Here is a 15310-nt window from a genome sequence, read left to right as displayed (position 1 = left end):
TAAGTTGCATGTTTTATGATTTTCTTTATCATTCTTTTGGGCTCCTTGAAACCGAGCGATGCAGTATGATTTTTTTTAGATTTTGGGTTAAAGTTTCCATCATGAGTAGTTTGTCGTCAGCTTCTTGTGAGTACTGATGTTGCAATGTGGGCTGGTATTTGGTCCTGGAATGGGAACTACCAGTTTCTTGCCTCCGACCAGCACCTCGGCCACCTGGGATCTGAAGTCAACAATGTTGGGCTTCTACTGTCATAACCGAATTGCTTAGCTGATAACCAGTGGGTTAGTGTTACTAGCTTCTTTGACTCGTTGGCCCGACAATGGACTATAGGTTTTTTGGGCCAATGTAATGATGTATTATGCCATGTTTTGGGCCATCTAAAATGAGTCACTCAGGCTTAGCTTTTTTGGCAAGTTGCACTACCCCCATTGGGCCTGTTTTGGGTCTGCTGAGACCTACTCTGTAAATATTCTTATGCTTGAATTTCCGAAAAATAAAATTAATAAGCCTTTCTCATAAGGAAAATGATTTAGAATTTAGAATATTGTAACAACTTGATTCATCATTCTGATAGAGTGAGTACATGATTTTAGGCATGTTATACTGCTACATTATTCATACATCATATAGTATCGATTTACCTCTGTCCCCTAAAATAGTTGTCTGATTTGAGAACTGTGACTTGCAAAGTATAACAATTATTTTGGAAAGGAGGACATGGGAATGGCAATCAACTCCAAATCATATTTTCTCATTGTAGTTATTCCAAATATATCTGTCATGTCGAGTTCTTCTTGTTTGATTCCATTTGGGACTCTCCAATCGAAATGGTAGAGCAGCTGAGCAAGTACAAGTTCAATTCCTGCAGTAGCAAACTGAATGCCTGGACATATTCTCCTACCTGCTCCAAATGGGATATATTCAAAATTAGTTCCTTGGAAACTGATCATGGAAGAAGAATCAACAAACCTCTCCGGTCTAAAGCAATCTCCGTCACCCCAGTATTTTGGATCATGGAAGAAGGATCAACATTTTGGTTTTTGCCGGAATCTCATATCCGTTAATTTCACACCTTTCAGTTGATTCTCTTGGTAACAAAGGGGCTGGAGGGTGTAATCTCAGAGTTTCTTTGACGATACATTTCAAGTAATTTAGTTGATGAATACTGCCTGTGTCATCATCAATATTAATAATATTATTGCTCTTTCCTTTAAAGGCCTCTCGAACTTCAGCTTGTGCCTTGTTCATTATTCTTGGGTTCTTTACCATCTCCGACATTGCCCATATTATGGTTGTTGCAATCGTCTCACTCCCAGCTCCAAAATGTCCTGAAATTTAAAAAACAAAAATATCATTAATATACTGCGCGCACTAAAAACTATATATATACATACAGTAGTAAATATATATATGTACCAAAATGACAGCTTTTATGTTATCAGGTGTGAGAAGGGAGAAGTTATCAGTACTATGACCACCCTTGTCTAGGTTGAGAAGGACATCAACCAGATCTTCCTCCCCGCCAGCAGCAGGTACATTACTGCTTTTGGCTCTGTGCTCATTGACGATGGTGTCGAGAATTTGGTCTATTTTCCGGTGCAACCTTTGGAGGATAGGCTTGGTTCCACTAATGTAATGAAGGATTTTAAGTAAAGGAAATAGATCATGCAACCCAAAACCTCCTGACAAGCTTATTGCTTCGTGCAACACTTTTAAGAACAGTCCTTGATCTACACACGCCTTACCAAAAGCGGTGCGTGCAATTATGTTGTTTGATAGTGAGTATATCTCCTGACTGAGGGTTGATGATGCTGCTGCTGCTGCTGCGGCAGGAAGATGAAATAAATTGTATGAGATTCTCTACTTCTTCTTCTCTCACTGATTTGAATGAGTCTACATGTTTGGCGCTTAGGAGTTCAGTGACACACATCTTTCGCAGTTTTCTCCATAAATCATTGCAGGGAGAGAAGACAAGGCCTCCACCATTATAGGAGATGACCTCAACAGCAAGAACTCGAGGCCTTTGCGTGCACTTGAGTTCGTGCTGCTTTAACACCTCCTGGGCTATTTCCGGTGACGAAATGACTACAGCCGAGATCTCACCAAGTTGGAGATGCATAAAGGGTCCATGTTTCTTGGCTAAGGCCTTCAAGGCATGGTGTGGAAGAGAGCTGCCTAGGGCCAACTGGTGCAAGTTACCAATAATGGGCAGCTTCCATGGCCCTGGTGGCAGCTGCTTCTTTGGGTGTTTAGATGTCTTCTGGTACTGTTTCAGTATCAATAAAAACGAAACAAGAAAGGTTAGAAAAACCTGAAGTATCATGGTTTCTGAGCTGTGCAAATCTTTAATTTGAACTTCACGGGGGTACAAGATGCTTTTATGGTAGGTGTGAAGCAGAGTAGAGCCTGATATTTGAAGCAAACGCACAATATTATTTAATATATGTCGGATTTGAGAAAAATTAATTATGAAAATAATTGTATACCACTTGTATTCTGGAGAAATTATTAAATGGTTCTGGTCTACTAACACTTGGTGAACTAGTTAAATTGAGAAAATGGCCCCACAATAATGTATTACGCAACACCTTCATTGCGATCGGACCACCCTGCTTACCCGGGTTGAAGACCTGGATATCTTCTGAGTCGGGCGCTTAGCGTGATACCGGATCAAGAACTGGGTCTCACTCTGATACCAAAGTAACGGGTGGGCACTTGCCTATTTAATAAAAAACTAAGCCATTGGATAGTGTCGCATAATCACCCATTTATACTGATCAAGTGAGTATATGAATTTTAGACATGTGTAAATTGCTACATTATTCATGCATCATATAGTATCGATCATATATTAGTATATGTTTTCTGATCGATCAATCAATGGAGGAGGACATGGGAATGGCAATCAACTCTAAATCATATTTTCTCGTTGTAGTGATTCCAAACATCTCTGTCATGTTGAGTTGTTCTGGTTTGATTCCATTTGGGACTCTCTAATCGAAATGGTAGTGTTGGGAAACGTGCAAGTTTTAAAAACTTTTCGAGGGATTTTGATTCATAGATCTTGATTCATCACATAGAGACAAGTTTTATGCAAAAATAAAAATATGATGTATCATTCAATTAATAGATTGAATACTTACATCAAAGGTCTGAGTAAACCTTTAAAACTTTCCTCTAAAGTGAATGTTCTCACTTATTGTAGATCCCTTAGCAAGATGCCTTCTCCTTGGATCTCCATCTTCTTAGTAATTATTTTGCCTTTAGGAATCATTCATAAGCCTCCATGAATTACCTCGGAAAACTAGGCTTGTGGGAGCCTCCATTAGATGAGAACATAAACCCTAATTTTCTAGAGAGAGAAAATTTATTCCTTTTTCCTTCTCATAAAAATCACCCCCTAAAATATACATAGACCATGTATATTTATAGGCAACATAAAAATAAAGAAAAGGAAAAAACAAATCCTTCTCCATCTCTAATTCATATGTCTCAAATCTAATATGATTCCAATATCAAGTTGGGCTATGAGTGAGAATCCATTGGGCCTATTATTTTATTGGCTACAATGAATTAATAATTGGCCCGGTCCATGGACCCAATTCAATTAATTCATAAATTAATTTCTACTCCACTAAAAGAAATTAATTGAACTCCAATTAAATAATAAATAACCTCTAAGTCAATATTGCACTTTGACCCCTCTATGCATAATTAGTTATCGGATAAATATAGCCATCAATCCGACTACTTAATTAATATATTTATTTTGGTACCTTTGATTATTTCTGGCTCGATTACAATAAAACATTTGTTTGACAAAAATAATAATTTAAATAAATAAATATATAATAAATCATTTTGTCTAAAAACACACTAAGGCCTTCGAATTTACTTTGTGATCAACCATAATCAATACAAAATAAATACAAGTAGCAATGATGCAAATATTGAAAATATAACCCTCTAACTATTAATTACATAACTACCCAAAGTGTCGGTCTAAGGATCCCGAAGAATCCGCCGAACAAATCAAAGTAATTATTAATTAATAAAAGAGTCTATACTTTTCTCATGAGTAATTGCATACGACGGCTCTCGCAATATATCTCAACCTAACGCGGATCCAGTTCAAGTCTTAATTAATTATGAGTCCATCCATAATTACCGACTATGAACAATTTATAATTACTATTTATATATCATGCATTGATTGTCATCACATACATATATATAAATATTTCTTGTAATTAAATGGACACTATCAATTTCATAGTGAATCGAAACATAATATATTGAATTCACCAATTATATAAATCATAAATATTTCAGATATGTCAGGAACATATGTCACTATAATCCAGATAGGAATTTGCTATGCCAGGGCATATAAATCCCAACAAGTAGAACAAAGTGTCTCATGGTTTGTTTTGTGTGGTCGGGCTTCTTCCTCGTTTGTGGTTGTTATATTGTTCTCTTCTTTCACTATGTATTATGTTTCTTGCTTTGTGCATTGGGTTGGGTAGTTGGTTGTGTATGTTGGGTTTGTGTAGATGCGGTAGGGCTTTTGTCTTTGTCAGCGAGAGAGAAAAAACAAAAAAAAAAAAAAAAAAAAGGCCCTACCCTCATATGTAAATTCCTTTGTACCAAATTATAGTATTAAATATTGTGTTTGTGTGTAATTGCTTCATTGACTTTCTTTCAATTCCAATAACTTTGGCTCTCCCAACAAACACGGCATTTAATCAAATCAGCTAACTTCATTTCAATTTCTATGCAATTCTCGTTTGAGTTTTGGTTTAAGTATTTAATTGTACATGAACCCACCTCAACGAATGAAAGAAACAAAAGATGAAATAAATAAATAAAACAGAGCAATAGAAAGAGAAAAGTCAATAAAGAAACAGTTACGTAGTACAATAGTATGAAATGTTTGTTTGTTTGGCCAAACTGTCGTAAGTCAACGTAAGCTTGTCAATCAGTGTCCGGCTTTGAAAATCAGGAGTGGGAAATTTTTTGGCTGTTGCAACTCATTACTGTAAAAATGTTTAGTCTGATGACTCTGATTGAAGAGTAAGAACACATTGAGTTTTGCTTAACCATTGTAATTTTTTTTTTAAGCTTTTGCTTAACCTTTAGTCAATTATGCAATATTCAAAGCCAGAACCAGCTCTCATTAGAAAAAAAAAAAGGCAAAAAATTGCAATGCATTAGAAGGAAGTTATCTAAAATGGCAGTACGTAGATCAGCTATATGTTATACAATCTTTAAAAGGCCAACATGATCGATTGATCAGCTGAATTACATTCCAGATGAAATTAAAATCCTTGTTTTAATTTCTATACTTAATTATTTTCTTCAAATATATGGAATACTCACATTCTTGTCTCCAACAACATGCACTAGTGATATTTTAATTCATACATAATAATAATTAATGTTTCTGATCAAACAATGGAGGACATGGGATTAATGGCAATCAAATCCAAATCATATTTCCTCTTTGCACTTATTCCAAATGTCTCCGTCATGTCAAGTTCTTCTGGCTTGCTTCCATTTGGGACTTTCCAGTCGAAATGATAGAGCAGCTGAGCAAGTGCAAGTTCAATGTCTGCAATAGCAAATGAAATGCCTGGACATATGCTCCATTGGACCAAATTCTTCGAAATCAATTTCTATAGAGAGAGAATTATTGGAGGTCAGTAATGAATGTGTGTCCCACTTACGTTTCACAAATTTCTAACTCATCACAGTGGACGTTGAATAAAAGGATAATAATATCTAAACAATTACTCAACTCACCACCTTTGCTTTGGTGCAGTTGAGCAACCAAATATGATACTAGTGTAAAAATAATTTACACTAATATTTAGTATTTTAATTATATATTAAAAATATAATTTTTATTAGTGTTTAATATATATCATTAGTATATAACATGAATAACATACATTTTATTTGAAATGAACATCATATATGTAATAACAATAGTGGAAACGTTTTTGCTCAGCAGTGTCGAAAATATAAGAAATATCTTTTTTATGTTTCTTTCTTTCTTCACAAAAATAGAAAACGTTTTCTGTTATAAAAAAAATAAAAAGATACTATAAAGACATAACAATATACTAATTAATTAAAATAAAATACCATAAAGTACTAACAAATATAATTTTGGAAATAAAATATGTAAAAAATATGCCCTAATCAAAAGCCCGAATTTGGAATTAGACCTATTCACCCCTCTTTACTCTCTAGTTCTTATCTCAAGATCCTAATTCGCCTGTGTTATTTATTGTGATTGGCTACAGTCTCGGTTAATACTTTTTCATCTAGACTTATTCCTGAGTTATCTGATAAAATCTTTTTTCTCAAGTTAAGATGTAAAAAGACGTTATTCAAGCCGACTTTTGAAAGTGTAAAAGGATCTCTAGAGAGGGTTTTGAGATGAAAATTAGTTTTGAGATAAAAAGAGTGACGTTTAAGAAAAAAATGTATTTTTTGAATGAAAACGACCTTTAGAAAGGATTATGAGAAGAAAATGGGGTTTGAGAAGAAAAGAGTGACGTTGAAGAAAATGTGTATTTCTTTTAGTGAATATGACCTTTAGAGTGGGTTTTGAGATGAAAATGAGGTTTGAGATGAAAAGATTGACGTTTAAGTAACGTGTGTTTTGGGAACGAAATGACCTCTAGAGATGGTTTTGAGATGAAGATAAGTTTTCAAGGCATGGAGCTTGATTAATTAGGCGAGAGCCTTGGAGGTTTGACTAATTGAGTAGCGTACAGTGTGGACAATCATAGTTTCTAGAGGATCTTGATAAAGTCCATTCAGAGTTATTGGGTTTGTGTGCAAGATTGAAGATGCAATGTATTGTTTTGATCAGTGTTGTAGGAAGTGATAATTGGCTTAATTAAATTAGAGTCAATGTGAAGATTGTTGAGACTTGTGTCTCAAATTTATAGTTTAATTGAGTTTCTATTTTAGAGCTGTATTTTGTCAAGAATATTTTATTAGACAAGTATTGGACTCTAAAGAATTGTAGTTATTCTCTAACAAAAAATTGGGTTTGGAATTCTATAAATAGGTACGTAGGTTATGGATGAACACTTATGAGATGGAGAGAAATGCAGTCTTGCGAAAGAGTTGATGGGTAGAGGTAGTTTATAAGTTGATAGAGTAGCAAAAATACTGTTGACACTAATTGTGAAGAGTCAAGCTGGTGGAATAGTATACGATAAAAAGATATATATGTATATACACACACACATATACATATACATATTACATGATGGTGTTATGATATCTTTATGAAATCATAATGAAATATATCTATCTATCTATATATATACAGGGCCGGCTCGAGCCTTAGGTGGTCGCCTAAGGCCCCAGCTAATAGTAAGGCCCCAAATTTTTTAATTTTTTTTTATATTAAGTTATACTATAATTATTTCTTAATATGGTTAAACTCTAATAAATATAAAAAATTTATATTAGGCATTAAAGTCTTTTTTTTTTTTTTTTTTTTTTTTTTTTCGATTTTATATTAGGCCCTCAAATATTTATATCCTAAAATAACTTTTTTTTCCCTCTTTTTTCTCTCTCCCCATTCATTCCGATTTAATAGTAGGCCTCAAATATTTATATTATAAGATAACTTCTTTTTTTTTCTCCTCTCTCTCCTCCTTCGTTCCATTGAACTCTAATTGATACATAAATTTAATATTGGGCCCCAAAGATTTAACTTTTTTTCCCCTCCCTTTTTCTATTCTCATTTACATCTAACAATAAATCCTAACCAATATAGAAATTTAATATTAGTCCCAAAAAAATATTGTATGATTAAATATAATTTTTTCCCCTATTTCTTTGTCTCTCTTTCACATTTTTTTACACCAGTACTAAAAATATTTTGGAGTAAGTTACACCAATACTAAAATATTAAATATCTATTTAACGTTGTTGTTTGGAAAAATGGAAAAAACTTTCCATATTCTATTCTTTTTTTTCTTTTTATATTTTATTTTATGTTTTATCTTCTTCTTTTCAGCAAGTCTTGTCCTCCCCATCTCTTTACAAGTATACATTTGTTATAAATGCATTTTTATTCTATTGAAAAATTTGTAGAAGTATTGGATTTGGGTTTTCTAAATCAGGTTCAATGATTCTTTTTCTTTAAGTATTTTTTAATTTTACTAATTTTTATTATTATAAATTTGTGTGTATATTAGTTTATATATTTGTATATTTTGTTTTTGAGTTATGACTAATTTTATTTATATTTTTGAAAAAATCACCTTTTATTTTTGGCCTAAGACCCAAATTAGATTGAGCCACCTCTCTATTGTATCTTTCTATATCGGTGGGGGCTTCTGTAACTATCATTCTAAGTTTAGGTCTTCTAATAATTTCATGCAAGTCTTAGTCTTATCAATATGCGCGTATTCTTAACCATGCAAATTATGAAGAGGGAGAAAATGGACCAAGTCCAGAAAGCATAAGGTGACTGAAAATTATAAGTGGATATGCTTGTAATTACACAACTCTTTATTGTATCTTTCTACATTGGTAGGGCTTATGCAACTATCATACTAAGTCTAGGTCTTCTAATAATTTCAGGCATGTCTTAGTCTTATAAATATGCGCGTATTCTTAACCATGCAAATTATGAAGAGGGAGAATATGGACTCAGTCCAGAAAGCACAAGGTGACTGAAAAATATAAGTGGATATGTTTGTAATTACACAACTCTTTATTGTATCTTTTTATATTGGTAGGGATTTGGGTTTTCTAAATCAGGTTCAATGATTCTTTTTCTTTAATTATTTTTTAATTTTATTAATTTTTATTATTATAAATTTGTGTGTATATTAGTTTATATATTTGTATATTTTGTTTTTGAGTTATGACTAATTTTATTTATATTTTTGAAAAAATCACCTTTTATTTTGGGCCTAAGACCCAAATTAAATTGAGCTACCTCTCTATTGTAGCTTTCTATATCGGTGGGGGCTTCTGTAACTATCATTCTAAGTCTAGGTCTTCTAATAATTTCATGCAGGTCTTAGTCTTATCAATATGCGCGTATTCTTAACCATGCAAATTATGAAGAGGGAGAATATGGACCAAGTCCAGAAAGCATAAGGTGACTGAAAATTATAAGTGGATATGTTTGTAATTACACAACTCTTTATTGTATCTTTCTATATTGGTAGGGCTTATGCAACTATCATACTAAGTCTAGGTCTTCTAATAATTTCAGGCATATTTTAGTCTTATAAATATGCGCGTATTCTTAACCATGCAAATTATGAAGAGGGAGAATATGGACTCAGTCCAGAATGCACAAGGTGACTGAAAAATATAAGTGGATATGTTTGTAATTACACAACTCTTTATTGTATCTTTTTATATTGGTATGGCTGCTTTAATACTAACAATCATACTAAGTCTTAGGTCTTCTAATAATTTCACACAGGTCTTAATCTTATCAATATGCTTGCAGGAGAGGCCGGACCTTAGGCGATTTAGGAAACCTAATGCCTCGGCCAATAAGAAGGCCTCAATTATATATATATATATTTTTATATTATATCCTTCCTAAAAATTTTATTTCCTTCCTATTATCACTTCAGCCAATATAAAGGCCCAAAAAATTTGTATTTCATTATATTATAACTTTCAATTTTTTTTATTTGTTTATATTATAATCTTCCTAAAAATGTTATTTCCTTCTTATTATTAAACTCTGTCTAATAGAAAGGCTCTAATTTTTTTTTATTTCCTTATATTATAACCTACTTAAAATTTTTATTTGTATTGATTATTAAAACCTAACCAATAGAGATCTAATAGGGGCTAAAAGATTTCTATCTTTATCTTACCTATTCAGCTCCTCATTCACATTTTTTTTCTCTCCAGATTTTGTAAAACTTTTCATATTCTTATTTTAACTTTTATCTTTTTGTTTTTTTTTTTTTCCTCCTTATTTTTGACATATTTTTCCTCATTTTTCATTAAGTATATGTTGTATGACTCTAAGATCAATTATGTAATAAGAAAGATTAATTAGATTGATTATATATATATATATATAAGATATTAAAAGGTCATTTTTATATTTTTTCCTTAAAGTCTCAAATTATATTGATCCGTCCCTGTGTGTATATATATACACACACTAAACTATGTAAATTCCTTTGTACCAAATTATATTAAATATTGTGTTTGCTTGTGATTGTTTGATTGACTACGTCAGTTGATTCAACTTCTTCCATTAATTATTGATGTAGAACACTGTACATGAACCCACCTCAACCAATGAAAGAAACAAAAGAAGAAAAAAATAAATAAAACAGAGCAATAGAAAGAGAAAAGTCCATAAAAGTCAATAAGAAAACAGTTAGTATAATGGTGGGAAAGGTTTGTTTATTTGGCAGACTGTTGTAAGTCAACGTCAGCGTATCAATCAGTGTCCGGTTTGAAAATCAGGAGTGAGAAATTTTTTGGGTGTTGCAACTCATGACTGTAAAAATGTTTAGTCTGATTGAAGAGTAAGAACACATTGAGTTGGAATAAGAAAAATAATAACCTACTCCCTACTTTTCTTAGTTTGAAGCTTTTGCTTAACCATTGTAATTTTTTTTAAGCTTTTGCTTAACCTCTCGTCAATTATCCAATATTCAAAGCCAGAACCAGTTCTCATTAGAAAGAAAAAAAGGCAAATTGCAATGCATTAATAGAAGGAAGTTATCTGAAATGGCAGTACGTAGATCAGCTATATGTTATACAATCTTTACAAGGCCAACGTGATCGATCGATCAACTGAATTACATTCAAGATGGAATACTCACATTCTTGTCTCCAACAACACTAGTGATATTTAATTCATACATAATACTAGTAAAAATGTTTTCTGATCAAGCAATGGAGGACATGGGATTAATGGCAATCAACTCCAAATCATATTTCCTCTTTGCACTTATTCCAAATGTCTCAGTCATGTTGAGTTCTTCTGGCTTGCTTCCATTTGGGACTTTCCAGTCGAAATGATAGAGCAGCTGAGCAAGTGAAAGTTCAATGCCTGCAATAGCAAATGAAATGCCTGGACATATCCTCCTACCTGCTCCAAATGGCAGATATTCAAAATTAGTTCCCTTAAAACTCATGGATGAATCAACAAACCTCTCTGGTCTAAAGCAATCTCCGTCACCCCAGTATTTTGGATCTGTGCTCATTTCCCACACGTTGATCAATATCTTGGTTTTTGCCGGTATCTCATATCCGTTAATTTCATCTCTTTCGATTGATTCTCTTGGTAACAAAGGGCCTGGAGGGTGTAATCTCAGAGTTTCTTTGACGATGCATTTCAAGTAATTTAGTTCATGAATAACTTTCTCATCAATATTATTGCTCCTTCCTTTGAGTGCCTCTCGAACTTCAGCTTGTGCCTTCTTCATTATTCTCGGGTTCTTTACCATCTCTGACATTGCCCATACCATGGTTGATGCAGAGGTCTCACTCCCTGCTCCAAAAATGTCCTGAAATTAAAAAAAAAAAAAAAAAACAAAGAAGATATCATTATATATATATATATAGTAGGTGTAGGAGTAAAAACTAATAAAATTCAAAATGAATTGTGTAGAACATTACTTACCAAAATGACACCTTTTATGTTGTCAGTGGTAAGGGAGAAGTTATCAGCACCGGTACTACCCTCCTCCATGTTGAGGAGCACATCAACCAAATCTTCCTCCTCCTCCACAACTAGTACATCATTTATGTGTTTCCTTTTGGCTCTGTGCTCATTCATAATGGTGTTTAGAATTTTGTCCATTTTCCTTTGCAACCTCTTCATGACAGGCTTCGTTCCGGAAATGTAATGAAGGATTTTAAGTGAAGGGAACAGATCATGCAAACCAAAACCTCCTCCCAAGCTTATAATTTCGTCAAGCGTTTCTATGAACAAGCCTTGATCTGCACATGCCTTGCCAAACGCGGCGCGTGAAATTATGCTGTTTGACAGTGAGAATATCTCGTGACTCATATTGATGGGAAGGCCCCGGGAAGATGAAATACATTGTATGAGATTCTGCACTTCTTCTTGTCTGACGGATTTGAATGAGTCTACGCGTTTAGCGCTTAGGAGCTCAGTGACACATATCTTTCGCACTTGTCTCCAATAGTCATTATAGGGCGCGAAGAAAATGCTGGAGCCATCATAAGACATGACCTCAACAGCAAGAATTTGAGGCCTTTGCGCGTAGCTGAGTTGACGCTGCTTCAACACCTCTTGGGCTAATTCGGGTGAGGAAATGACAACAGCCGAGACCTCACCGAGTTGGAGATGCATTAAGGGTCCATGTTTCTTGGCTAAGGCCTTCAAGGCATGTTGTGGAAGAGAGCCTACCAGTTGGTGCAAGTTACCAATAATGGGTAGCTTCCATGGCCCTGGTGGTAGCTTCTTTGAGTATTTAGATGTCTTCATCTTCCAATGTTTCACAATCAATAACAAACAAAGAAGAAAAGTTAGGAAAAGCTGGAGCATCATATTTGGTTGCTCAACTGCAAAACTCAAAAGCTAGTTGTTTGGGTTGAGTACTGCTAAAACTTCGTCAGCTTTTATACTAGGAACTAGGAGTTAATTAAGCTAGCTGATCAGTAGTGCCTAATATTCAAGGGTAACACAAAATAAAATCAAAGCTTGATTTCCATTTGTCTATAAAAATTAACAAGTACTAGTAAAACAAATCCATTTACTTTACGTATAATATATGTTAATTAAATTCCATGTGGAATTATAATATATGTTAAATTCCATGTGGAATGCCAGATCTCTGGTATGGACATTAAGAGCACAACTAGCTTTTTAAAATTTATTTTTATTATAATATATATATTTTTTTACTTTGAATTTGCCACATGAAGTGGGGAAAGTCTACACTAACGACAAAATGAGATCCATGTAATGATATAATTTGTGTTATATATATCTCACACCATTAATTATTGGACAAAGGATCAAATAAAAATTAATATTTGGATTGATTTGTCATATCTTATTTGAGTAATGCTTGGATCTTGCCCTATCAAGATAAGTTTTATCCTACAACTTGACGTGGTCTTATCAAAATTTGACACATGTCCCAAAATAAAAAATTAAAACACACACAATCAAATTCTCTAACAAGGTAGAATCCAATTAAATCCATTTTTTTCTCTCTTTCTCTTTTCTTGGCTTTCCTTTTTTTTTTTTTTTTTTGGATAATTTCACTCACACCCCTTTTGGCCAAATATCGGTTTCAAACATATTTCGAAAATAACTATCACTCACATTACAAATGTTTATTCCGTATTTTACTCACACCCCAAAAGTTAGTTGACAGGTGTGTTAGACCACTTTTTACATGTAAAAAGATATTCTTACCCTTTGACTTTGGTTTGACCAATTTAATTATTTCTTTAATGCTTCAAATGACATGTTTACCCTCTATATAAGATTAGGTTTTTGCTTCATTTATTTCACAATTTGTTAGAGTTTTAATTTGAATTATATATATTTAGGTTTGTGAAAATTGCTTATTGCATGTTTATGTTTTTTCAGATGGGTAGATTTGTATGATTTAGGAATTAATTGGTTGACAAAAATTTCAAATTTATTACTCCATTTATTTTTAGAGGAGTGCTAACTTGTAATGTTTTTAACTTTTTATATATATATGTATATATATATGTTAAAGTTAAATAAAATGTTATTCACCTGTGGGGCCCACATGATTTATAAGCCAATATAATGATTTATTTCTTCTTCTCTGCGTATCAGTTTCTCTCTCATTCCAGAAGCTCTCTGGGCTTTTTTTTTTTCTTTTTATGGTTTTAAGCTTCAAGGCTTAATTTCTCTCTCATCTCTTATCGGATTAAGGTGCCGTTTGAGGCAAAACGAAGCCCACGACGAGCTCTACGCATCCATACGAACAATTCCAGATTTGGTGCCCTTCTTGGAGTTCGAAATTCAAGACCCATTTTAAGGGTTTTGTGCAATCTTGAGGTAGGGGCCCTTAACTCATGATGTTCTTGCTCTTTTGTGAATTATACCTCCTAAATTGTTGAAAAGCATGCTTATTTTTGAATTAATTGTATTAAAGATGATGTAAGTGTTATATGTGAGGTTATGATTAAATGTGCTCCTTGAGTTGTATGAGAACATGTTTATTTGACTAATTTCCTTGTCTGATAAATTGATTTACCATGCTTATATTGTTGTAAAACTTGCTAGAATGATATGGGATGGCATGTGTAATTTCCCTAGAGTACTTGTAATGTATGCACAATTGTATAATGTGAAAGCCTTCACTTCCATGGCATTAAGAACATGATGTACATGCATACCATGAGATATGATTGGGAAGATTGTTTTTGAAATGAAAATAGGGAGTTTCGGGGAAAAGTATTTTGATGAAAGTGATTTTGGAAAACCCGGTCGCCGCGGGGGTACCAAAGGGCCAGAGTGTTAATATAGCCTAGAGGGGACTAGGGAGTCGCCCTAGCATGGTTGAGCTAGCTGGGCCTCATAATGACGCCGCGGGGTTACCAAGGGTCAGGGACACTAGCCAATCCTCCTCTCGTGTCGCTGCGGGGTCACCAAAGGGCGGGTTATATTAACAGTTTGAAAGTGATGGATTTTAAATGTGAAAATGGGGAGCGACATCGGCATGCATTCGTATTTCATGGCATTGCATTGTTGTACTTGAGTTTGATTGGAATGTTGTATTATCCCGATATTGTATGATCCCCATTCCTATTGACCTATTCTATGTTTGGATTCACGAGGACATAAGATGCGTGTCTAAAGTGTCACCTACTGAGCATATAGCTCACCCTGCATACTTATTATTTTTTTCAGGTCATGGCAAAGAAACGGCGGATGACAATCCTCCGCAAACTTGAAAGTTGTTAGTAGGTTGTTTGCTATTTTGTATTTTGACCATTCTACGTATATTCATAGTTGTGGAAATGTAACTAAGTTAGTAGTCATGGCCTTGTAATTTAAGAACGAACTTATCTTTTGTTTAATGTAAATGAAACTAATGGAATTATGGTATATATTTCCATGTAATTGTATCATGTAACGTTGTAAGACATGGACTTTGGATCTTAACCATGTATTTTGGGACTGTAATTATAATAATTTGGATTAATTGGTGTGTGCATGTTCTACCATGAGAGGAACTATGTTGAGGTGTAATGAATGGGATGCTGGAGTAAATATTTTTTTGTTTTGTGTATTGGGACAGATTGTTGAAGGACCACTTT

The 15310-nt window shown here is 33.6% G+C and overlaps 1 protein-coding gene and 1 pseudogene across 1 annotated transcript; both read right to left on the bottom strand.

Moving 5' to 3' along the window:
• Nucleotides 1-568: 568 nt before the first annotated feature.
• On the bottom strand, nt 569-2406 carry LOC132305529 (premnaspirodiene oxygenase-like; annotated as a pseudogene).
• An 8296-nt stretch (nt 2407-10702) lies between these two features.
• Nucleotides 10703-12616, bottom strand: LOC132304543 (premnaspirodiene oxygenase-like). Its single transcript, XM_059802274.1, has 2 exons — nt 11655-12616; nt 10703-11538 (listed from the first exon to the last, which is right to left on the bottom strand). Exons 1-2 carry the CDS (start codon nt 12546-12548, stop codon nt 10918-10920), a joined length of 1515 nt encoding a protein of 504 aa, XP_059658257.1. The 5' UTR covers nt 12549-12616; the 3' UTR covers nt 10703-10917.
• Nucleotides 12617-15310: the final 2694 nt, after the last annotated feature.

This window comes from Cornus florida, unplaced genomic scaffold (assembly GCF_030987335.1).
Source record: "Cornus florida cultivar Cherokee Brave unplaced genomic scaffold, ASM3098733v1 CherokeeBrave_3.0.0_Hap2_Chr04, whole genome shotgun sequence".
Lineage (NCBI taxonomy): Eukaryota > Viridiplantae > Streptophyta > Magnoliopsida > Cornales > Cornaceae > Cornus > Cornus florida.
The sequence above is the reverse complement of the archived record's forward strand: the minus strand, read 5'-3'. Positions and strand labels throughout refer to the sequence as shown.

Coding starts and splice junctions, on each gene's coding strand:
- LOC132304543 (XM_059802274.1), bottom strand. CDS start 12,548: ATGATGCTCCAGCTTTTCCTAACTTTTCTTCTTTGTTTGTTATTGATT. Junction 11,539..11,654: donor ACATAAAAGGTGTCATTTTG/GTAAGTAATGTT, acceptor TTTTAATTTCAG/GACATTTTTGGAGCAGGGAG.